Source organism: Myotis lucifugus, unplaced genomic scaffold (genome assembly GCF_000147115.1).
Source record: "Myotis lucifugus unplaced genomic scaffold, Myoluc2.0 scaffold_6, whole genome shotgun sequence".
NCBI lineage: Eukaryota > Metazoa > Chordata > Mammalia > Chiroptera > Vespertilionidae > Myotis > Myotis lucifugus.
In genome coordinates this window covers 19541926-19568325 of record NW_005871054.1, presented here as the reverse complement: position 1 = coordinate 19568325, position 26400 = coordinate 19541926, and the positions used below count along the sequence as shown (strand labels likewise).

At 44.2% G+C, this 26400-nt stretch overlaps 1 protein-coding gene across 1 annotated transcript in view; it reads left to right on the top strand.

Annotated features, from left to right (window-relative positions):
• Window positions 1–1750: 1750 nt before the first annotated feature.
• Window positions 1751–26400, top strand: part of VIT (vitrin) — a 93146-nt gene continuing 68496 nt past the window's right edge. Inside the window, exons 1-2 of the mRNA XM_006083458.2 lie at window positions 1751–2027; window positions 20593–20662. Coding sequence (XP_006083520.1) covers window positions 20611–20662 — 52 coding nt within the window. The 5' untranslated portion in view covers window positions 1751–2027; window positions 20593–20610. The remainder of the gene's footprint in view (window positions 2028–20592; window positions 20663–26400) is intronic.

Sequence of the window (26400 nt, the reverse complement as noted above, 5' to 3'; positions counted from 1 at the left end):
GCGAGAGGGCACAGGCCGGGCTGAGGGACCCCCCCCCTTCCCCCCCGAGTGCACAAATTTTTGTGCACCCGGGCCTCTAGTCCTATATAATAAAAGCCCTAAATATGCTAAGTATCCAGTCATCTAGTTGTCCATTCAACCAATCAAAGTATAATATAATAATGATATGCCTAGGCTGCTTAACCACTTGCTATGACATGCACTGACCACCGGGGGCAGACAGTTGACTGTTCAACCAGTTGCTATGATGTGCACTGGCCACTAGGGGAAGACACTCTGACCAGTAGGTTAGCTTGCTGCTGGGGTCCGGCTCATTGGAACTGAACAAGACGGGACAGACTGGCCCTGTGGTCCCTCCCTGGCTGGCCAACCTCACACGTCCCTCCTCAGTCCCGATCATACACTAGTGGGGTCCCTCAGCCTGGCCTGTGCCCTCTTGCAATCTGGGACTCCCTCAGGGGATATCGGAGAGCAGGTTTGGGCCTGATCCCACAGGCCAGGCTGAGGGACTCCACTGGTACATGAATTCGTGTACCGGGCCTCTAGTTCATCATAAGAAAATAAATTTAACTAAGAAGCTCTAAGTCCTAATATAGCACCTTGCTGTAAAATGGAAATAATAGTACTGACCCCTCTAAATTCTTCTAAGTATTAAATGAGATGATATATGTAGAGGGCTTATTACCATGCCTAGCAAATTTGATGAGTGGCATTTAGCATTAGTATTAATATTAATGATATGATATTGTTAATTCTTGGGTGCCATTTCATCTGAACCTCCCCTAACTCAAACAGTGGGACAGGCCGCCTTCCACGTGACAGCATCGTCCTTACCACCAATGGACCTATGCTCAGGACTCTATGGAGGAAAGAACAGGATTGAGAAATAATTTAAATGCAGAACCTACAGAAGAAAAAAAGGATTAAATAACATTCAAACCATAATCTTAAATACGAAGCAACCCAGGGCCACCAGCTGAGGAAGGGAGGGCTGCTGGCAGGGGAGATTCTCCAGGCTGCCCAGTGCTCATCCCCCACAGGAGGGAGACTCTGTGCTAGCTCCCCCTGCTGGAGGAAAGATGCTCTGCCACGCTGATACACATCTGACTCTCAAGGAGCACCAGATGTACTTGTTTATGGTCTGTTTTTATAATGCTGTGACATGCTAATGCGTGTTTTGGGTCTGAATCCCTTCCATTTAATTGATGACACTAATACGTAAAGAACTAAAATCAGCAGATTTCACTTATGATGCGAGCTATCCACCACTGGGCTTTTGAAACATGCATGAGTCGTTTTGCTTCCCACTATTATTATCTTGTGTCCTGTTACTAGCAGCAAACACTACAGTCATTTCAGTAAGCTTGCCAAAATGCAGAAGGGACCGAAGCGAACGAAGCCAAAAAATAGCTCTGACATGTCGGAAAAGCAAGCATTTTCACTCCAAAAGTGAGAGGCTAGTACACTCAGCGTGTGGTGTTTGCTGGTGTCTTTCTTTACGCAGCTTGTTCACTAGCATTTGAAAAAGAAAGAAAATGGAATTGCCCTGCTTAAGCTGCCTTTAAATTACATATTTTCATTTTTTCTAGGTGTTTCTACTTTTTAGAATTTCTAATTGTAGAATTTGCTTACTGAAAATGCATGCTTTGGGCTAGAAAAGAATATTTAGAAATCCTTATCCTCCCCACCCCCACCCCCACCATCATCAAAAAAAAGCAAGTGGGAGTGGAAATTTGAAAGAGGACCGCCTAATTCAGCACTAAAACCAGTGTGAGAAGCAGCGTGTGTGTGTGTGTGTGTGTGTGTGTGTGTGTGTGTGTGTGTTGTAAAATGTGCTTTTCAAAGTGCTCAGAGGTTGATGGGAATGTTTGATTAGCTCCTCTGAGAAGAAAGGGTGCTTGGACCTCAATTTCTTCTTTAGAACAATTTGGATGGGATTTGTGATGCAGAAAAACTTAAGGAAAAAAGGATATTCATTCTGTGTGGTGGAAAATTCCTGAAAAAAAAATTTGCTTTCTTCAAACAAGGTATGTCTGATGAATTATTAAGCCATGCAGCTAGTTTGCTTTCCATTCCTTATTATGAAAACATGAAAATGTATTTATCATTAAGAAACTACAATACATACCTTGACCAAGAAATCCGTCTGTACAAATTTCAGTCTCAAGAGAACTTGAGGTGGGAGTGGGTAGTAGCTGACATCCTTGTAAACAACTAATATCAGGCATATCAACTATAAACAAATTGCACTAAGATAAGTTTAGAAGATTTTTACTGTATCTTTAAGCCAACTTAATTATAATGAAAATAAATTGAAAAGTGTGACGTTTGTGTAGAATTTTAAAGTACATGGAAGGCTTTTTTCATACCTGGCTTCCTATATGAAATTTAACAGCGATGTAACAACTTGATTATAACAAGCTATCAAAAGCAGTATGAGAAACAGGCACATCGGTGCTAAGTTAAAAGAGAAATTATTTAATGTGGATCTGTACTTCTCTCTACTCAGACAGATCGCGGTGGAATGTGGCTGGATGTGCAATTCTGTGTCTTGTTTACACTGGAAGTGTTTTCTCAGGCTGAATGCTTTTTTACTGATAAGCCCGGGAAAGGGCTGGCATTGTTAACTATGGCAGCTCAGATCTGCACGGGGAAACATGGTACGAAATCTCATTTAAGCATGATTAGTGTCAAACCAGCATAAACATGAAACAAATGCCTCAAGTACAGATTAAACAGGGAGGGGAAGACTGAGTTATTAGACTTGATGGTTTGCTCTGAACAACCCTTGGCATCTTTGCCACCTCCGAATTGAGAGTGGAATTCAAGATTTTCTTTGGGTTTATTGTAAAAATAAAGCCAGGCATTCTTGGCCATGGTGGTTATTCAAAAATGTGAGCGCTAAGAAAATAGCATTTTGCCATTACGTTGTGTTGCAACAAATTTGGAAGTCTTGGTGGTCAAGTTCTGAGGTTATTTTCCCTCCGTCTCTTAAAAGATAAAAACACCCTGCAGCAAGGCGGGACTCAATGCTTGCGTGCTTCCTCTGTTGTGTGTGTCAGCAGCAAGTGGTAGCTGTGCGCTGGAAGTGCCTGTCTCTTATTTACTGAATTAAAATACCCTCTTTGGAAAAGGCTTTAGACAAAGAGTTGCAAGACTGCAAGGGCTGCATTGCTCATCGCAATAGGATGAGTTCCCAGGCTGAGCTTCATGTAAATAGATCTCACACCTCACCACTGAAAGGAGACACGTCCGAAATGCTTCCTATCGATCCTGAAATCGTGTTGAGTTTATGAATATAATTGAGAAGATCTAATTATCTTTTTCCCTAAGTTACTGAACACATGAAGAATAGTTTCTTTCAGAGAAAATACCCTGGGTTTGAAAATAGTTTACGAATAGCATCAGGAGGACAAAACCGCATGCGCTGTTCGCCTCTGTAATCCCTGTGAGACGTTCTGTATACGGGAGGGCAGTGAGGCTCAGGGCCAAGAGTCCCAAATTGCAGGAACAGCCCTGCCACTGCCGCCCTGTGCCACCTTGGAAAAGGTGTGTAATATTTCTTGACACGTTTCCCCATCTGAAACACAGAAACATCCATGTCTGTACACCCCTCTCCCAGGGTGGCCAGGAGGCTCAATATTGACTCTAGGTTCCTAAAAGGCTTTGAAATGTGGAAAGTTCTATAGAAATGTAATCTCTTTCTGCACATATTGTAGGAAAAAGGATTATACTGAAAGTAGCTATTGGCCTTCAAAGTAATGTTTCTTGGATCCCACCATGTTCCTGTCACTTGTGCCCACGTATGTAGCTTCTCTCCTTGCTCGGTTAGAAGTATGAGCTTGGTATCAATGGCAGCGGATGCAGGACACGGGCCTCTCTGTCCTTAGAAGGGCACTCTCGCTGTGTGATCTTGGGGAGGTTACTCAACACCTCTGTGTCTCCGTTTCCTCGCATATGAATTGAAGAAGTTAGACAAAATAGTGTCTAAGTTTCCCTCCTAATCCTACAATTCTCCAATGTCAAGACATGGCCAGGCCAATTTCATTGACGGGACTTTTTGTATATTACAAAATGAAGAAATATCAAATGGGGTTTCAGAACTATGATATACTTAAAATGTTTATGTTTACCTAACTAAAGATTTTAACATATACAGAAATGAAGTGTGTGTGTGTGTGTGTGTGTGTGTGTGTGTGTATCTCCACAGTATACTGAGGACAGTGTGGTCCAAGGTGTAGGACAGACTTTTCTCAGGTCTCTGTTGTACTTCTATGGCTGCCTGTAACATATGATGTGGAGATAATGTCAAACATCCCCATGTCAGGCCTTCCAGACAAGGCCAAGGCCAAAGCCAAATGGCCCTCCTGTACGATGGATCCCATGGGAGTTTGTCAGGCAGGAGGCTCTGTCACTTCTTAAATGTATTAACTTTGGCAAGTTACTTTCTGAGCCTCAGTTTTCTCATCTCTAAAAAGGGTCTATTGTTAGTGCCTCCCTCATAGGACTGTGGCAAAATGCTTTGATCAGTGTTGGCACACCATCCACACCCAAATGTTACATGTGACTAGAATGAAGAAATCAGAGCAGCTGTGAAGCAAAGCAATTGTGATCCTCTTCTAACTTTTCAACATTAACTCTTTGCAACATTAACTCTTTGGATATGGTCAGCAAATAGACTTATGGAATTATTAGAAATGTGTAGCCATCTCTTCATTCAGAGGGTCTGAGCTAATCAATCCATCAGCAAGTGATAACTCGAGAGGCAAGTTCTGTGACGTCCGTAACATGAGAAATCCCAGGGGTCCCCCGCTGGCGGTCTAAAAATGTGTGCCTCTGTGGTCGCAGAAGGTGGTGAAATCCCTGGCCCCCCGAACAAACATGGTGTGAGCGAGAGAAAAATGCAAAGGACTTTGCTGCTTTGCAGGTATGAAAGTCCTTGTGCAAGTAGCAGTGAAAGCTTCTGTTAGTGCAGAGATTGGGGCAAAAGGGAGCAATAGACCAGGGTAAATTTAGGGGAGGCATCGGAAGCGGCTTTTTGATTATGCTGATTGTCCAACTGTAATCAAGCTGCAATAGCACACCCCGACAGCTAGGGCCCCCACAGCCACTGCTGGCTCGGATCTGGCCCTGACTCCTGTCACTAGATGCTCCACTGGGATCACCTGCAACTAGCACTCCGGTTGTGCACCTACACCGCGCTGGCCCAACTCCCAAACCATTTTGGAGCCGTGCACAGCCTGTGGAGACCCTGAAGCCACCGGAGTGTGCCTGACAGTTAGGAGCCCCGAAGCGGCTAGAGCACCTGCAGGTAGCCCGGTCCTTGCTGCTGGCCCTGGCTCTCACCACTATATGTGCATCTGCAACTGGCCCTGCCACTACACTACACAGGCATCCACAGCTGACCCTGCAGCCGAGCACAGGCACCCCACCAGCTCCGGCCATCACCACTGCTGGACCCTAACGCATCACTGAGGACCCCAACAGCCCTTCCAGCCTCTGCAGATCCCCCACTGTGCTCACCGAGGGCAGCACAGCTGGCGTGTGGACCCCAGCAACATAATGTCTAGACAGCAAAGCCACCACAAGCCCACACTTCGTGCCTTGCACCACCAGACCCAGGATCACAGCCCCAGCGTGCCTCCACCCACGGGGTGACTCTGCAAGGCTGCAGGGAGCGTGAAGAATCAGGGAAACATGACACACCAAAGGAGCGCAGTAAACCTCCAGGAACTGCCCCCCGAGAAACGGAGATACGTGAACTGCCTGACAAGAATGCAAAGTAACTGCTCTAAAGATGCACAGAGAGCTACAAAAGAACACAGATAAACAATCGGATGAAATCGGGAAAACAATACCAGAACGGACTGAATTCAACAAAGAGACAACATAGAAAAGAACCAGATGGAAATTTTGGAGCTGAAGACACAATTTTAATTTTAAAAAATATATACACACACACACAAAATGTAAGTCAGTCTGAGATCTCCTAAGTGAGTTCCTGTTTACAGACCAGGAGGGGAAGGGCCGAGCTCCCAGGAGAGTCCCAGAGCCCATGGCCACAAGGAGCAAAGGCTATTTCAGTTTTGTTGGTTGCATTTTCCTACGGTTACCTCATTGGTAAAACAAACAGTGGTGGAGACTGGATTTAGAATTTGTTTCTAATCAACTAGGAATCATTTCCGCCTGCACTGCAAATCCTTAGAGACGGCCCATCTGAAATGCTCGGGCTGCCGGGGAGCACACAGCACACCAGGCGATGCTCTGAGCTGAGACTTATAAAAGCTGCAGGTCCTGTGGAACCTGCAAAAGGCAGCTCCCCCAGGAAGCAGAGGTGCCTGGGCTGAACCCACTGCCTCACTGCATTCCAGGGCTGGTATCCTGAGGGAGGAAGGTGAACCGAGATAATGCCGCCAAAAACCTTCCCTGAGTCAAATCCACAAGCCAGGGCCTTGGAACAAGACAAATACATTTTAGTTTGGCTTTGATTCAGTTCAGAAAATACGTTGGTGTTTGTTTTTTATTCTGGCCTTCAAATTTTTTAAAAAATGTTTAACTCATTTCTGCTGCTTCTTACTTGACTAGATTTTTTTTCTTCAATTCTTTTTAAGAATGTTGGGTGTCATTCCTCAGCCATTTGATTGGCCCAATTATCCTACAATCTTCTAAAAGATTTTCATGACGATGGGCTAAAGATTCTTACACATCTCAGAGCAGAGAAGGAACAAAGCTACAGAATTGCTTCCTTTCTGTGTCCTAGAAGAACTGGACTCAATGGCAGTCACAAACCTATGTGGTTCCTTCGCCAAGAAATCCAAAAATCAAGCATGGCCAACCCTGGGCAGCACCTTGTAGCGAGAGATTAAATTTATTGCTTTACCGCTAAGTCCTCAACTAGAATCTAAAAGGCTATGTTTTGCAAAAGGATGGTGATGAGAATGACGACAGTAAATCACGATTAATCACCACCCCAACAACAATAATGATTGCTAACATGTATAGAGCTACTCTTACGTGCCAAGTACTGGTTTACACATATTAATTCATTTCATCTTACAGCAGGTACAGATTTACTCACTATATTATAACAAAATAGCCTCCATTCTCCCAGAGCTGCCAAGCTGTGGGCACATAATAAACAAACATGTGACAGTAGGAAAGGGGGCTGTTCTTGCCCTTTACACATATTAATTCATTTCATCCTAACAGATTAATTCATTTCATCCTAACAGCATCCATATGGGTGGGTTATCACCATCCCCATTATACAGATGAGAAAACTGAGGTACTGAGAAGTCAAGGAAATTGTCTGAGGTCACACAGCGAGGAAGTGATGGAGCTCACCTTCAAACCCAAGCAGTCTAGTTCCAGAGCTCACACTCTTAACCTATCAGGCAATAACTGCACAGTCCTGGTTTTTCTATCACTGCCCTCAATTCATCTTTGTCATCTCCGGAAACACTGCTTTCAAGCCAAGTCAAATTTCAATGAAAACTATTCTTCCTCACAAGTATAGACAGGGCACTAATAAAGATGGTGAAGAGTGAACACAAGGACTCCCAGAAGGCTGGTGGGAAGGAAGAGGCAGTTCTGGCATTCTTGGATCATCTCCTGATTTAAGAATCGCTTCTCCAGTGTGTTGGGAAGACATGACTCTCGGAAGGAAAGCACGGAGTAGGGTCATTATCAAGCCCTTTGAGTAGCCAGTCCCCAAAAGGTATCCTTTACCCCTATAGGTTAAAACCTCAGTGAGTCACAGAAAGAATCTTATTTTCCTATGGCTCAGATTGCTTCCAAAAAATCACTTTCCCTGATAAGAGTCTCTACATTGACAAGACCCCCGTAGAAATTTCTCAAATTCTTTCCCTCAGTGAGAGAAAGGCAAAAGTTTTGTGTGGACATGTGGTGAAAATTCATAAAAATCGCCCTCCAGGCTATAGTGAGATGGGGCTCTGTTTCTGCATTCCTTCTTCTCAAAAAGAAAATAAAAATCTCTTCCTTCGGGGAACCCAATGTCTGTTTCCAGGGGAAGAGGTCACTGGCATCTCAGTGCTCAGTGAATTCCCTCCTCTCGGCTCCTTTGTGTCGCAGAGAAAACATGCTCTGGCTGTAAGGTGCAAGCCAACTTGCCCGGACTGGCTTTCTTGTATAATACAGTGAGTAAATCTGTACCTAAAGCTGAAAGGAATTTAGGGAAGCAGAGGCAACATTCAGTGACGGCAGCAGCAAATATTTATGAGGCCATCGCCATGTGCCATCCATAATTCTGTATTTGGGAAGAAGAGTGAACAAAATAACCTCCATTCTCCCAGAGCTGCCAATCTGTGGGCACACAATAAACAAATACACGTAAGGGGCCTGGCAGTGATCTGGGCTATGAACACATGAGACAGTGGGAAGGAAGCTGCACAGAGCAGTGAGGGTGGAGGGGGATTTACACTGCATGGTCATGTGAATGTCTTATCAAGGGAGGCTGAACAGAGAGGGGAAGGAAGCCAGGGAGCAACCTAGGTGGATACGTGGGGAAGAGGAGGGCAGAGGGAAGAGTGAGGGCAAAGGGCCTGGGGCAGGACCTTGCTCCGAGGCCAGTGTCTCTGGAGCAGGCTGAGTGCGGAGGAAGAGGGGAGATCAGGGTGTGGTTTGGACAAGCAGACACAGAGGACACCATCCCAATGCTCTTCCATTTCCCCCAACTGCCCGCTCATACACTGTCCGTGGGCGGTTCTTGCCTCTGCCCAGGGTGAAATCTGAGTAGGCCCCTTAGTATTGCAGATCACGCTTCCAGTTTTCAAAAAGACCTTGTTCATATTCTATCTCCAATCTCAGTTGTCACTCATATAGAGATAACATTTGGGTAATACTTAACTTTACAATGGCCTTCCCAGTTTGAAGTTTCATCGTCCACCTCTGGCTTGCTTTCTGCAATGGGAAGGGGCACGATTAGATTCTCTCCTCTGCCTTATGCCTCTAACTGTCTTCCCCATGGCTGCTGTGACAGTCTCTTCGAGGGTGCAGAGAGGAGAGGTGGGCGCAGAGAGGAGAGGTGGGTGCAGAGAGGAGAGGTGGGTGCAGAGGAGAGAGGTGGATGCAGAGGGGAGAGGTGGGTGCAGAGGAGAGAGGTGGATGCAGAGGGGAGAGGTGGAGGTGGTGCAGAGAGGAGAGGTACAGAGAGGAGAGGTGGAGGTGGTGCAGAGAGGAGAGGTGGTACAGAGAGGAGAGGTGGGCGCAGAGGGGAGAGGTGGTGCAGAGAGAAGAGGTGGTGCAGAGAGGAGAGGTGGGCGCAGAGGGGAGAGGTGGGCGCAGAGAGGAGAGGTGGGCCCAGAGGGGAGAGGTGGGCACAGAGGGGAGAGGTGAAGGTGACAGAAAGGCCTCTGAGATGCTACTATGTGAGCTGGCATTCCGGTCCATTGGGCTTGGTGGGAATTTACAGTTGGTTCTTGTTCCTGTGGGGTACTTCCCACTTTGTTGGGGACCCCTCACCCACGTTCTCCGGATGTTGATACATAAGAATCTGTTCTGGCTGGTGTTTACAGTTCCTCCCTCAGCCCCTGAGCAACTGGTGATCTAACCCCAGCTGCTTCCTGCAGTGGGCTCCCCAGCCCTCCACACACAACCGGTTTCAGAGAGACCCACAGCGACTCCAGGCCGGCTCTCCACAGGCAGTCTCATCTGCCACAAGCTCCTCCCTCTCCTGTAGATGTCTCAGTCACCAGTCAGACACCGGTCCCCTATGCTCCAGCCCCAAGGGACACCACCGCTCAGTCATTTCCAATGGGGTTACTGGGCATCCAAGCTGGACTCAAAGGAGTAACCAAGAACCACAATCTTCAGCTAACTGCCAGACTATACCAGAGGTTACAGACGCCAAGAGGGTAGCTGGAGTCCGGAGAGCAGGAATAGCTTTAGGAAAAACTGTTGGCAGTTCCCTCCTCCCCCTCCCCCCCCCTCCTCCTCCTCCTCCCACTCCTCCTCCCACTCCTCCTCCTCTTCCCACTCCACACACTCCACCCACTTCAGGCAACAGTGAGAGGAGCCTCAGGACCACTTTGGGACATGGAAGTAGTTGGCACGTCCTCTCAGCTGAAGCTAAGACAAAGGATCATCCCATTTTAACATCCCATGACACAGTCAATTACAATGCACTAAAATGTCTATTTAGATGGGCGTATTATGTCTGGTCAAACTTAAAAATATGCCTGATGAATCACTTTACCCTAAATAACATTTGTGTGAGAGAGAAAGCTGTGAGCGAGTTCAGGCCCAAATATAACTCAAGACAATCTCTTGAACGTAGAACTAAGGCAACTTCATTACACAGTGTATGTATTTTACAGTGTGAGTCTTAACTACTGTCAACAGAATACTTTAAAAAGCCTAGGGTATATGTATCAGGGTAAAAAGGAAGATGAAACCATCAGCGGGGTGGTCAAGTGGGGGTACCGAGCGGGGTTCAATGTTTGAGGCCTGGGATGGAATTCTGGTTCTTTGACATACTCATTCTATAACTTTGGACAGCTTACCAAGGTTCTCTAAGTCTCAATTTCTTACTCTGAAAAATGGGCATCAGAGTACTTACCTGACCGGATCACCACAATCATTCAATAAAGTCACATATGTGCAGTGTGTAGCATATAGTAAGCATTCTGTAGATGACAGTTATTGTTGGAGTGGACTCTAAACTTCTAAAACTTTCCATGAAGAACAAAGGTACCAATCCCATCTAATGTAACAGGCCACTAGTCAGCTGGGTCAAAATTGGCAGGAGGGCCATGAAAGAGGGTTCGAAGGCCCCGTCAGAGCTGGCAATGGTCCAGAGAGGGCCTCTGGAGCTCGAGGCTGCGTAGTTTCCTTTGGAGCTGGGTCTCCTGCTTTGAAGTGACTCTCTTTCTGCTGGTCCCCACCACCCTCTGGGACTTAAGCCTCCAGAGCCCCCAGTTGCTCAGCCTCAGTCACCGCCCTCCTCTCTGCCCTCCAGCTCCCCAGTGGTTGCTGGGATTCAGGAATGCACTTTGACGCTTAGCCCCAGGCCTGCCTCTGGGCGGCGTGGGGAGAGCTGGAACCCATGGTCTGAGACACACCCACTCTTTATCAAGAGGAAGAGAGGAAGATAGTAAGCGTTTTACAGACACACCCTCATCCTCCTTCCCACCTCAGCTGGAAGGCTCTGCCAGAGGCGAAAAGTGTTTTTCCAGTGCCTCCGAATCGAAGGCAGAGCGAAAAGAACAGAATGTTCAGGCCAGGCAGGCTCTAGGGATCGCAGTTGGACTGAGCCAAATACCCAGCTCCAAACTCACAGTGCACGGCCCCTTGGCAACCGCAGCCCACAGTGCCCCAGGAGACAGCTCGCTGGGAGGAGGCAGTGTCAAACTCGGTAGGTGGAGAAGCTTCAGATGAGAGAACTCATCGTCCAGACTCCACGGGAACGCTGAGACCACGCCGTTTCCAGAGTAACTAAGGGGCGGTCAGGGCCCACCTCATTCTTTACTGAGGCCTCCCTCCCCCCACCACCACCACCACCCCGGACTTATTGCTCTTCGTGCCCCTTCCATTACAGAGGATAAATGACTCTTGGAAGCAGTTCTTTAGAGCTCATTTGGGGGCATGCCTGCAAACTAGTATTTTTTCCCACTGGCAGTATAAGATCTAAACTACCACTTCAGAAACGTAATTACTGTTTGCAGCCTCCCTAGAAATCACTATTGGTTGAAGCCTTGGTGGATGTGGTAAGCATTACCATATGTCAGGTTCTTAACGAAGTAACGGTGATGGTCTGACACACACGCACCACAAAAGGCTTTCCCTTTTTGGTTCCCTGACATGTAGGAACATGCCACATGGATCAACGAACCCCACGGCAAGACATACATCTGTCTTTGAGCACACGCATGAGCCCTCTGACACACCCACGGGCCCAGGAGTGAAGATCTCTGCGTTAGGGTTTGCCCTGGCTGCGCAGGCAATCCAAGTGATCCCAGAGAAGGGGATCCTGAGTAGGTCACATGTTAGTCATCAAGAAAATTACCTGTAATACGTGTGGGAAATTCCTACACAACATTCTTTTTTGTATATATAAATACTTGGGGAACTAAACATGGTCTAAATCAGAGTTTGTCATTTCTGATGGATGCCCTTAGCATGTCGTGCTGGGTAATTCTTGGTTGGGTGGGCTGTGCTGTGCATTGTAGGATGTTTAGCAGCATCCCTGGCCTCTATCCACTTAAAGGCCAGTAGCATCCCCCACCCCAAGTTGTGATAAGCAAAAATGTCTTCAAACATTGCCAGATCTTTCCTGGAGGTGGGGGAGGGGTGGCAAAAGCACCCCTAACGGCCCTAGCTGGTTTGGCTCAGTGGATAGAGCGTTGGCCTGCAGACTGAAGGGTCCTGGGTTCGATTCCAGTCGAGTGCACGTACCTCAGTTGCAGGCTCCTCCCTGGCCTGGGCCCTGGTCAGAGCTTGTGCAGGAGGCAACCAGTCGATGCATTTCTCTCACATCGATGTTTCTCTGTATCTTTCCCTCTTTCTTCCATGCTCTCTAAAAATCAATGGAAAAGTATCCTCGGGTGAGGATTTAAAAAAAATAACCCCTATGGAACCCTGACCACAGATACATGAGGGACTGCACAGTGACATTCTTACAGCAGAGTTCCAAGGTCACGCACTCCCTTTTTGCCTCCCCGAGTGTTCCAGGGTGTGCAGGCTATTTCTCCTTCTTGGTGGCTGCCACAGCTCATGAGATTCTTCTTCCCAGAGCTGGCTCCAGCGTCAGATTCAGCTTCCCCACCCCTGCCTCGATGCCACCAAAAGACAAGTACTCACGCCCCTTCCCATTTTAATTGTTTTCATTTTACTACTAATCATTTCAGGGAAACGGGAGATAAATAAAACAACAATCAAAGCTTCCAGGAACAGAAACTAACTCACACTGGCTCGCGCAGAAGGGCCCAGCAACATCCATGTCATGCACAGGAGACCAGGTCCAGCTGGACCTCCTTCAGACTGGAAATGGGACCTGGGAAGTGGCCAGAAACTAAGGCGTCTGCTCTCTCGGCTTCTCCCTGGGCCACACGCTTTCTCTCTCCATCTCGTTCTGCCCTCGTCTTCTACATCTTAATCAGGGCCCCATATGGCCTCCAGCTTGGCTCCCACGGTTTTCAAGGCTTTCAGTCTTCCGATTCCAAAATCCCAAGGGAGATCTTGATTGGCCTAAGTTATCCTTTTTTTGCCAGACCATTAAGTGTCCGGCTTAGTCACTGAATTTCAGTGAGTGTTCTCTCTGCATCTGAGCCTAGTATTTGAGGCCCTTCTGAAGTCTTGTGTGATTAAAGTTATAGATGTAACCAGGCTTTTAAAAGTGAAAAGTACTATACAAATGGGGAGTGGAATTTCTATTTTATAGTAATATCATACAATAAATCATGAAATCATTTGGAATTTACAATACCAGTCGCATGAGGTGTTCGATATAGTGAAAAGAGCACATGATTAATAGAGAGATCTGGCCTGTGTGACCTTAGGGGACTTCACTGCTCAGAATTATAGAAATAATGTCCATTCTACTTCAAGAGGTCTTAGGTGGTCCAGACAAGAGAACTGTTCAGAAAACACTCTGCAGACTGTATAAACCTATCTGCTCTGCATGGACAGGCATTGGGAACGAGGGAGCAGTCAGGAATAATCTTTCAGCTGCAAGCCCAACTGAAAGGGAAGTTCATTGTCTCACCAGCCTCCAGGCACAGTCAGAGCTCCAGCTCCATTTCTCGCCACCCACTTAACTCCCCGCCTCCTCTCTGTGTTGGCCTCAGACTGACTTGTCTCATGGTCAGGAGCAGACCTAGAGCAAACCGCCCCCCATTCATTTCCAACCCAAAAGGTAACCTCTCCCTGAAAAACAGAGTAAAGTCCTTCCGTTCTGATACAACTCAGGACACGCCCACCTTGAACTAGTCACAGTCCCTTGGACAAGGAGGCCCTGTGCTGATGGGCTCAAGCCTGAGATCTTGAAGCAATCATCAGCAAAGGCATATATGTACATGTAATAGAGCTCACTCTCTCCTTCATAGAATCCCGGGGGATTATAATAGTGACCACTGGTGTCATGGCAACAGGAAATGCGGTGTTTCAGGCCCGGCCCAGAGCAATGTGGTCTACGTAAAGTTTCTCTGCAGATGGAGGCCACCTCCACATAGTGGCTCAAGTACCAGCCTTCCCTGTTCCGTCTTCACCAGATAAACTCACGCCCACCGACAAGCAGCTGAGGCCTTGCATCAGGCAGGGATGAGGAAAGCAAGACCGCAGATGTGGCCGCTCCCCATTCAGAGATGTCTGTCCTCAAGGGAGTTCTGGCATTTTGGAAACACAGCACAAGCCTCTCAGAACCATTAAATGTTTCCAGATGGGTCTCGGATCTCTCTGCCTCATGGACAAAGAGTATTGCTAGGTGCTCCCATGTAGCATCATAGATCAGGCAAACACCAGCATTATATAAATCCTACACATCCACCAGGACATATTTTCTGCAACCGAGTGGCTCAAGTAAGCCTCTGAGGGGCTTATTAAAAATGATGAATGCACAAATAATTTTTAGGCCTCTGCTGTCTCCCTACAGCCTAAAGGATTCATTCCGCATTCTTTAGGAATGACATTCAAGGCCGACATGGCCCCTTCTTTGCTCTCTACCAGTCTGATTGTTCTCCCAGCCTGGCCGAGCAGCTCCCAGTTTCTGAAGTTGCTCTGTCCCCTGTGTCCTGTCTCTTCTTCACAAATCATTGTTTTCCAGCTTGCTAGTTAAACTAATCCAAGCCTCTTCCAACCCCCACACCCCAGGCCTATCTGACCACCCGCCCTTTTTGCCATCACTGTAACCTCGACAGCAGAGGTTCTCATTTGGCTGCACAGCGGAGTCACTGGGGAGCTTGAAAGCAATAATGATATCAACTCAGACCAATTAAATCAGAATGTAGACAAGGGGAATGTCTTGCTTGTTATGAAACAGCTATGGCAAGTGGTGGGATGCAAATGCAGGGCCTCTGAACTCAGAATTCCTGATTTGAATTCCAGCTCCTCTTTTTTCCAGCCCTTGTAGGTAACCTTGGGCAAAGTACCTAACCTATGTGTGTCTCCAATTCCTTACCTCTAAAATTAAGGCAAGAAAAACCCCTACCTGACCAGGTTGTTGTGAAGATTATGTATTAATATATTACTGACACTTAGCATGTGCTCAATTAATGTTAGTTATGATGAGTGCACCAGTCTCCCTTTAAAAGACTCAAAGCAACGTGATGATAGGACTTGCATCTATTCCTGTCTGCCTTGCCCAGAGTATACACAGAGATTGTTTTTCTGAATGATTAAATAGATGTATGGATGAAGATGAATTTTGACTTTAGGAGATCAAGAAGATTTACATAGAAGAAGTGGTCCATAAGCTAAACCTTGAAAGATGGATAGTTATGGGAGGCAGGTGAGGAGTGGTAAGGTGAGGTATTCCAGCTAGAACAATAAGAGCATGAGCCCTATTTGCAGTCGGTAGAGAAAAAAACAAAAGCCTGGGTGTGCTGGGGTCAGAGGAGAGGATTACAGAAGAGAACTGCTATGAGATGCTTTGAAAGGTAAGTTGGGCCATTTCATGAAAAGTTTTTAGTGCCTCACTAAGGAATTTGGGTTTTATTCTGTACAAAATGAGGGGACTATGAACACTTGGAGTGCGGGAAACGAGTTAAGTCGGCTCGCGTGAATTGCGCGTACTCCGCGGGAGCCGTCTTTAACTCGGTTCATATAGATTTGCGGTGGAGTGCGGGAAACGTGTAAACTCGGGCCGATTGTAACTGCGTATTACCAAATATTTGTTTGTAATCCACCCTTTTGGTGGATGGAACAAAACCAAAAGACAGAGCCATCTTATATTTTGGCGGGAAATTCACCCGCACTCCAAGTGTGAAAAAAAAGTTCCAAGAGGATGAATACATAATCAGACCTGAGCTTTAGGACGTGATTCTTTCCAACTGGAGAGAAGGTTGACCTTCAAGCAAGGAAAGCAAGGAGCAAGGAGTGGCTTAGGAGATGACTGTGGCTTCTCATTTATATCAATATTGTCTGTAAATGGAAAATCTTCCCAAGAGATCATCTTATTATTTTCTGATTTATTAACATATGTGCACAGGGTAAAGATTTAAATAGAACAAAACTGTAAACTCAGTCCCATCTCTGATCACCACTTACCCAGTTCTCTTTCCCTGAAGCAACAACTGTTAGTGAATTTAAAAGAATTATGAGAGTACTATGAGCAATTTTACATAAACAAATTGAATAAATTAACAAATTCCTAGAAACACAAAACCTACCAAAACTTATTCATAAAGAAATAAAAAATCTAAATAGATCTACAAATATTAAGGAGATGGAATCAGTACTCAACATAGACTGGAAGTTCTAGCCAGAGAAATTAGTGAAGAAAAAGAAATAAAAGGCAACCAAACTGGAAAGGAAGAATTAAAATTATCCTGTTTGCAAATGATATGACCTCATATGCAGAAAATCCTAAAGATTCCATAACAAAATTACATTTCATTAGTTAGAATAAAATAAATTCAGCAAAATAGCAGATTACAAAGTTAACACACAAAATTCAGTTGCCTTTCTATACACTAACAATGAACAATTCAAAAAGAAAATTAAGAAACAATTCCATTTATATAAAAAAAATACTTTAAAATTAACCTAACCAAGGCGGTAAAATTCTTGTACAATGAAAACTACAAAACATTGCTGAAAGAAACTAAAGCAGACATAAATAAATGGGAACGTATCCCATGTTTACAGATTGGAAGACTTAATATTGTTAAGATATCAATAGTACCCAAAGCTATCTACAAATTCAATGCAAGACCTATCAAAATCCCAATGATGTTTTTTGAAGAAATAGAAAAACCCTTCAAAATATTTATATGGAATCTCAAAGGACCGCAATAGCCATAGCAATCTTGAAGAAGAGGAGAGCGGAAGGACTGTTCCTGATTTTTTATAACTGACTACAAAGCTACAGTAATCATAATAGTGTGGTACTGGCATTGAGACACACATACAAACAAATGGAATAGAATAGAGGCCAAAAATTAACCCTCTTGTACATGGCCACGTAATTTTTGACAAGGTGCAAAGACAGTTGCTTCAACAAATGGTGCTGAGCAAAGTGGATATCCACATGCAAAAGAACAGTGTTGGACCCTTGCCCAACACCATATACAAAAATTAACTCAAATGAATCAAAGATCTAAATATGAAACCAAAAAATTACAAAATTCTTAGAAGAAAACATAGGACAAAAGCTTCAAAACATTAGATTTGGCAATAATTTCTTGGATATAACACGCAAAGGCATAGACAATAAAAAATAGATGAATTGGACATCATAAAAATTAAAAATCATTTTGCATCAAAAGACACTAGCAACAGAGTAAAAAGGCAACACAGAATGGGAGAGAATATTTACAAATCATATATCTGATAAGGGACTAATATCCAGATTGTATAGATAACTAAACTTCAACAACAAAACATGATTAAAAACTGGGCAAAGTACCTGAACTGACATTTCTCCAAAGAAGAATACAAATGGCCAACGAACACATGAAAAGATGTTCAACATTACTAATCATTAGGGAAATGCAAATCAAAACTACAATGAGATGCCACCTCACACCCATTAGAATGAATACTAGCAAAAGAAACAGAAAATAACAAGTGTTGGTGAGGATGTGGAGACATCGGAACCCGTGTGCAACGTTAGTGGGATTGTAAAATTGTATCGCCACTCTAGAAAACACATGAAGTTTCCTCAAAAAATAAACACAGAATTACCATATGATCTAGCAATGCTACTCTGGGAATGCACACGAAAGAATTAAAAACAGGGCCTCAAACAGAACAATGCACACCCATGTTCATAGCATAGCTTGAGTGTCCATGGACTGATGAGTGATCAACTGATGAATAAATTAAAAAATGGGGTATATACACACAGTGAAATATTATTCAGTCTTTAAAAGGAACTTCTGACATGTATTACAATATGAATGAACCTTGAGAATATTACACTATTAGAAATAGGCCAGTCACAAAAAGATAAATACTATATGACTGCACTTATATGAGGTACTTAGAGTAGTTAAAATGGTAGAGACAGAGAGCAGAATGGTGGTTGCCAGGGCTGGGGGAGCAGGAGAATGGGGAGTTAGCGTTTAATGGCATAGGGCTTCAGTTTTAGAAGACAAAAAGAGTTGTGGAGATGGATGGAGGTGATGATAGCACAATAGGAATGTGTTTACTTAAAAATGGTTAAGATAGTAAATTTTATGTTTGTGTATTTTACCACAATAAAAAAATTAAGAGAAAAATACTGCAAAAAAACCCACATATAAACATAAGGCCACATTGTTGTTGGCAACTTGCTCTTTTCTAGCTCTGGGCAACAATAGATCTAGTTAAATTGGCTGGCTACTCTACTTGCTGTAGTGTGTGTTCTTATTTCACAATCGGGCTTCATTTGCCTCACCAGACTTCACATTCAGGACTCTATTACATCTCACAGCACAATCCATATACCATTATGAATCAGTAACACATTCTTTTGAAAACCCCCATTGTTCCATTTCTGCTAGAACCGTGGTGAGCACATGAGGAATTAAGATTACCATTGTAGCCCTGACCGGTTTGGCTCAGTGGATAGAGCATTGGCCTGTAGACTGAAGGGTCTCAGGTTCAATTCCGGTCAAGGGCATGTACCTTGGTTGAGGGCACATCCCCAGTGGGGGGTGTGCAGCAGGCAGCTGATCAATGTTTCTCTCTCATTGGTGTTTCTAACTCTCTATCCCTCTCCCTTCCTCTCTGTAAAAAAATCAATAAAATATATTTTTTTAAAAAAGATTACCACTGTGTACCCCACGCTCCGTGACATCGGACCACCTTCAGAAACTGCCTAACAGGGCTGGTGGCTATCCTCAGCCGCAGCCTCTAGAATGATTGAGAGAGAGTTTGAATTTTTTTTACACATTTCAAAAGGCGTATTTACATTTTAAGTGTATGAGTAAATGGACTGAGCAAAGAGAGAAACTGAAGTTGTAAGAAGCTACCAGCCGTGAGCAAACTACGGCCCTCGGGCCGGATCTGGCCCGTTTGAAATGAATAAAACTAAAAAAAAAAAAAGACCATACCCTTTTATGTAATGATGTTTACTTTGAATTTATATTAGTTCACACAAACACTCCATCCATGCTTTTGTTCCGGCCCTCCAGTCCCAGTTTAAGAACCCATTGTGGCCCTCGAGTCAAAAAGTTTGCCCACCCCTGTTTAGACTCAAAACATTCCCATTCCAAGAGACATGGAACAGACTGACGAATCTCAGATGGGAAGGGGGAGGGGGCCGGAAGAGATTAACCAGAGAACTTATTTGCATCTATGCATTGCCCGTGGACACACACAATCCTGCGGTGAAGGCCTGGGGTGGGGCGGGCACTGGGTGGAGAGGGGCAATGGATGGGGGAAAGAGGAGACATCTGTAATACTCTCAACAATAAAGATTTTTTTTAAAAAGATTTTGGAAGCCTTGCTCTACACCACTGGTTCTCAAACTTGGCTGCACATTGGAATAACCTGGGGAGGTTGTTAAAAGCTTAATGACTAGACTCCACACCCAAGAGATTCTGATTCAGTTGGTCTGAGGTGCAGCCTGGGCATCTGAGCGTTTTAAAACTCCCGGATGGCACTAGTATGCAGCGAAGTTTGAGAGCCACTGCTCTATAAACTGTCCTATCGTCCTATGGGGCCTGCACACTCTAACGTTGTAGTGATATGTGACTACGGATGTTTTCCCACTTCTATTAAACTATGTCTCTTAAGAGCAAGAGTTGTTGTTTTTTGTTTGGGGTTTTTTAAAAAAATATATTTTATTGATTTTTTTACAGAGAGGAAGGGAGAGAGATAGTCAGAAACATCGATGGGAGAGAAACATCGATCAGCTGCCTCCTGCACACCCCCTACTGGGGATGTGCCCGCAACCCAGGTACATGTCCTTGACCGGAATCGAACCTGGGACCTTTCAGTCCACAGGCCGACGCTCTATCCACTGAGCTAAACCGGTTTCGGCAAGAGTTGTTTTTTAATTCCATTTTTTGTCACCTAGCAATACCTAGCCATATAATAGGAATTTAATATTTATCGAATGAATGATGAACAAATTATTTGTAATCTAAAATTGCTCCCTCAGTACCATAAAGTGTGGCTTCTGTCCTAATTTGAAGACCGGTTGGACATATTCTTGAAATTGTCAAGTTATTTCCGCTTTATTTCTAAGCAGAGATCAGATCTTTCAAGGGCAGAAGGCTGGTGACTAGAACGGGTTTTCTAAGTGAGAATGGACTCTCTGGGTACCAGCGCACTGGCCACTACCATCTGCATGAGCTCTTAGAGGAACTTGCGGCTTAAATCCTCAGACTCCAGAGGGCAATGCAACACGAACAGCCTTGCCCCACACTCCAGTGCATCCAGCTCAGAACTCTTGGCTGAAATGTGATGGTGTTATTGTTTCCTCCCCTCCAGGGTGCCACTTGGAGATTTATGGGGATTGTTGTCCTCACCATGAAGGCAGCTGTTATTGAAATGTTCCTTGGTAAGTACTTTTATATGTGTATCTGGATACACTGTTAACATTCTCCTAAGGTCCAAAGAAATCCTGCCAAGAAAAGCATATAAACAGCATAGAGTATCTCTTTATGATAAACCTTTTGGAGAGAAGTCGAAATGAGAATGCTAAGTGTAGATCAAATTCAGGGTGTGTGTGTAAATATATTTTGATGTACAGCAAGTACATCCATTATATTAGAGTGTCTCTATGTATTGCATACACACATATACACATATATCTGTGTATGTATTCTTCAGCAACTAACAAATATTTCAGGTAGAGCATATTTACAGATTCTGACCATAGAGGCGCTTTTACCATATTAATCTCTCAAGAAGTTGTATCACTGACAATGGCCTTACTTGTACCATTGGCAACTCATACCTTTAGAGATGAAACCCTTTACACTCCTCCATTATCACCAGAGAATGCAACTTCAGGCAGGCCCTCGGGAATCAGCAGGTCAACCAGAAGGGGGACGAGTGCAGATGGGTGTAGCAGTAAGGCAAAGGGTAATCTTCTGCTAATCTCCACCCCACTGTGCTGTGGACTTGTCAGACGGGTCACTGTGAAACTATTGCCAGGAAAGGCTTTCCAACAATCTGTACTAGTGTACTGGGGCTGCCATAACAAAATACCACAAACTGGGTGGCTTAGAACTACAGAGTTTTATTCTCTCGTGACTCTAAAAGGCCAGAAGTACAAACTCAAAGTGTCGGTAGGGTTGGTTTTCTCAGATGGTGAAGTCTGTTCCATGCCCCATAATGAACCTCATCACATCTGTGTGGCATTCACCTGGCCATTGGTCTGACTCTCCAAAAAGCTGTGTCTTGCTCACGTTGCGTTTCCAGTGCTGAGCACATCAGATAGGTAGGCCCTCAAGAAATACTGCTAAATAAATTATTCTCCTAAGGGATGCCAGATTTTTAAGGTAGCAGAGTTCAATCCTGCCCGTTTTGTTTTGGGTGACAAATTATGATCAGAGACGTTGATCATGTCTTTGCCAGCAATGTATTCAACACAGGTCTGCTGCAGGAATTTCAGAAGCCAGCAGCACACGGGATAATGTCTCTCAATGAGCCAATAAAGAAACAACATACTCCAAAGCAGTGATGGATCAATTGCACTATTTTTCTAGGCAAAGCGAGATGAAAGAAATAAAGTCCAAATTCAGATGAGGTGTATCTTTTCATATGCTAGGCACGCAGGAGAGCCAGCTTAACCAACTGCCCACTGACCTACAGCTGCCAGTGCCAAAAACGAAAGTCACGTGTTGCTGCCACGTTTCTAGGGAATGGCCGCGCTGGTGCTGGTGGGCAGTTGGTCTTCGCTAGGTCAGTGTGTGGCATTCACCACTGTCCGAGAGGAGTCCCTTTGCCAAGACAGAAGCTAATGCCCCAAGGGTCTCCCAAGGGCTCTTGGTCAGCAAAGTGATTCCTGCCCAGACAGACACTCTTGACGAGTCCTCACAAATTCCCAGTATTTATAGTACAAATGTCCCCGTGGCATAGTTGTTTCTCCCCATGTTCTGATGGATAAGCCCCCAGCAGGGACCCTCAGCGGCTGAGCCACTGATAATCAGCCACAACAGATAAGACGATGATATCCTGACACAACTTACTTCATCCTTATATCAAAGCAACTTTATTACTAAAAACAACCTTTTTTGTTGTTTTTTTGTCTTTGCACTTATAAGGAGCAAGTAGAGAAGAGGCAAAGGCTGTGGCCAGCAAACCTGCATTCTGGTTCCAACTTCTGTCCCCAAAGACTGTAGCTTTAACCAAAGTATACACCCTGACAATGGTTTCTTTTCTATAAAATAAAGGGGTGACCTCCAAAGCTCCTCCCAGCATTCATATTTTATGATTTGAAACATAATTTTGTGATTTATATGATTGTGGAGCATGGTGTCCTGTCTTTGCTACGAAGCTCTGATTTATGTGATGCTAGATGCTTCATTGAGTATGTAATCCCAAATTAAAGCATGGGGGAAATTTGAATGTCTTTAAAATGATCTGCTTTTTAAGTCAGTTTTTAGGAAGGCATTGTGGACAGTGGTAAAGAGAACCAGAGCTGGACAGTGGTTAAAGTGGTAAAAACAGACTTTAATCAGGGGAAAATGACAGTATAGAACTGGGCTCAGTTCCGAACACAACAATGAAAGTGGGGGTTTACAACCGAGGAGGAGGTTGCAGGGGTCAGTGGATGGAAATCACTAAGAGGAGACATCACGAATAGGGGGTTCTTGCTGAAGCAACTTGACAGGATTCCTGCTAAAGGCAGACCAGGGTGGTCAGATTTCCTGGGAGAGGAAGGGGTTCTCTCTAAACAGGATTCCTGTTAAAACTGGGCAATGCAGGTCCAACAAAGATGGACACTCAAGCCCAAGGTCAAAGCATAGTTGAGAAGAGGGCTTAGAGGAGTCTGACTACCATTTGATCAAGGAGAGGGTCCTTGGCAACACTCCCTGAGTTAGTATCTTTAAGGCTCTAGCAGTTTATGGGCTAGAATGAGGCACTTCTTGAAAAGTCCCAGACCTATGCTGAGCGTTCAGAAGGTGCTTCCTGATGGGACCACTGGTCAGATGTTCTGGCACTTCATGTCTTTCCTTGAAAGTAAATGGATTCTGATTATAACTCATTACTGACAGGAAAACTGGAACACAAGTTCCCATGAACTCTGTCAATGGTTTTAGAAAGCAGTTTTCATGACTGTGAATATATATGATTTCAATATGACCAAATTAAAAAACAATTATGCTGGCTTTTTCTAAATATAAGAGAAGCATAATCAATATAAGACATAGAATATATATGAGAAATATACTACAAAATGGGAAAAATACAGGTAAGATAGAAATTATAATTACATCCTTATTAGCATTTGTTATATTTGCTCCAGTTACTTCTCTCTACATATATTCTCATTTTGTCAGAATTACTCTTAAGGTGAGAGCTGAGCATGTCCCATGTCATTTAATCTTCTACATATCATTTGTAATAAATCTTATGATTTTCCTGGTGTTGGAGCATTTCCAATATCTCATTATTTCCAGATTGCCACTAGAAATAATGCTGTAATGAACACTGTTTACATAAATCGTTGTCTACATCTCTGATTATAACTTGGGCTATATCCCTAGAGGTATATATATTCTAGGACCAAGAATATGTTTTTAAGGCCATGATTGCCTTAGAACTTTGGCATCTAGACATAATTTCCTCAAGGCTTCTAGACACGAATGGCCTCAGTAGCCAGATAACTACTCCCCCAGGAGGGACTGGCTTTCACACCTGTATTTCCCTTTGTCCTCTGAAGTGAGCATCAGCCATCTCCACCTCTGACTGGCTTCCTAAGAAAAGGAACACAACTGATTTTTCTCTCACCCAATGCAGCATTTTCGGTAGAGCAGGAGAAGTCTTACTGATGAGGAATGAAGACTCGCCCCAGGGCACAAGCACATTTGCAGCCTTACTGCCCAGCCCTTCTGGAGAAGTGATCTCTGGGAGCTTTAATTAACAAGTCTCACGAGGGGATGGCCCCTGTGAACCACTGAGAGTAATGACTTTATTAAGCATTAATAAAGGGCTGTAAACTGAACCCCGCTCTGCATGTTTTCAGCCTGGAGGGTCTTGGGTGAGCAAATGTGGGTGAGGTGGCCTTACTGAAATATTTATAGTCTTAATGATACCAGGGCTTATATACACCACTTGCCACAGACACAGAAGCCAGACAGGATTTGGTTTTCCACAAAAATGGATACCCACATTTATTACTGTGTCACTTATTCCATCAACTTACCTTGTGCCATTTACTTTCTATATATTTATTTAGTACTTGTGTGTGTTTTTTAATTTCAAGGATTCTATTTATTTATTTTTGTCTATAAAATGAAAATGTGGTCTTTGCAGTGTTAAATGACACAGAGGCTACTATAAAAAATGAGACCTCCAGGATGCTCACACACACCCAAACCCCAGAAGTAAATAACACCTAAGAGTGTCTGCCTTCATTCTGCTTGGCTAGACTTTGGGCTCTCACTGAATTCTCTTTCATGTTTCTGTTCGTACAGGACATGGTATGTCATCTGTCCCGGCCTTGGCTAATGCTAGTTGTCAAAACTGGGGATAATTCAGTGGCTGCATCATTGGCAGAGTAGCTAGAGAATAAGATAAATAAAGTCCCCAGAACAAACTTGGGGACATTGACTCCTTTTACCTTAAAGACAGTTTCCAATTCAAGAATTTCTGAGTCCATTTATGCCTAAATCAAGCCTCTGTGTTCTGTGAAAAAACAAACATAAAAACTAGAAAGGAAAATGCCTGTTTTGATTAGTCTATTGCCTCAGTGTTCACCTCAGAGTCCCAACCCTGTCCAGAAAGCGGGTTTCTCAGAAAAGTGGCTAAAAGGGAGGTAAGTTAAAGCAGCACTACCTTGGAGTGAAAGAATGCCTAGAGAGGAAAGAAGAACAGAGAACTGACTGACCCTTTGAAAAGAAAAACATTACTGGTAGAATTAGTATAGGTACAGAGAAGTGAGAATTTTGCCAATGAAAAAAAGTCACAATATAAATCAATATCTTAAGAAGGCATAGCTTTCAGGTAAGAAATCCTATTTGGAGGTTTATTTTAAGGAAATGATAATGGATCAGTGCAAAGATGGAGCTACTCATGTTAAATTGTAAATTGGCTAAATTATGATATATGCATACAGTATATATATACACACACATATATATATAATATATACATATATACACACACATTTTTTTGTAGAAAAGCAAGCAAGAATTTATTGACTGCAGCAAAAATATTCTTAGGCGGGGCTGCTTTGGCTCACTGGGAAGTCAGAGAAAAGGGGGCCTTGGAGACAGGTTCAGGGGGTTCGCCCAGGATGAGCTGCCACTGCTCATTGCTTCCCTGATTGCAAGTCTCCTGGGGACCCTTAGAGGTTAGGGGATAAGTTCCTGTGGGGGAAGGAGAGGGGGAGGGAGAGCACCAGTACATATATTTACAGGCAGTTAAAATTATGTTAACAGTAACATTTAATGACAAAAAAGTCTGCATATATCCTTAGTAGACATACGTTCTAAACCACTGGGAACAGTATGACAATGATCAAATATTTGTTTAAAAGTACCTATATGAATACATATAACATATAGAAAAAGACTGAAAATATACTTTTTTGTTCATCCATGTTTTCTGTACTGCTTTTTGTGTTTTTTACATTTTCCTGCAAGGAACCTATGTATTCTTTTGGTAATAAGAAAAAAATCGGTCAATGTTATTTTAAAAAAACACGAGGCTCATACTGGTAATGTGACTTTAAATTTAAAAAGATAAAGAGGTCCCCCTTCGTCCCCACCGTTACACTTCCCGAAGGAGAGCAGCATCCAAATGCTGCCTGCAGCTCTGCTCCTGTTTCTGAGGAGGCTCAACCATCTGCAGGTGGCCTTCGTGGGGGGTGTAGAACCCCGGTACTGCTGGAGGGACCACCTGGGGACACTCAGGTCACACCTCAGATCTTGTAGCCTCTCTCTACCCCTTTTCCTTGTCTTCCTTTCCCAGACAGCCCTCCTCTGGGGCTTTTTACATACTCCCTCCATTCACCCCTCCCTCTGTGGCACTTGCGCGCACACACGCACACACACGCACACACACACACACACACACACACACACACACACACACCAGCATGCCATTCTCTGGCCATTTGGAAAC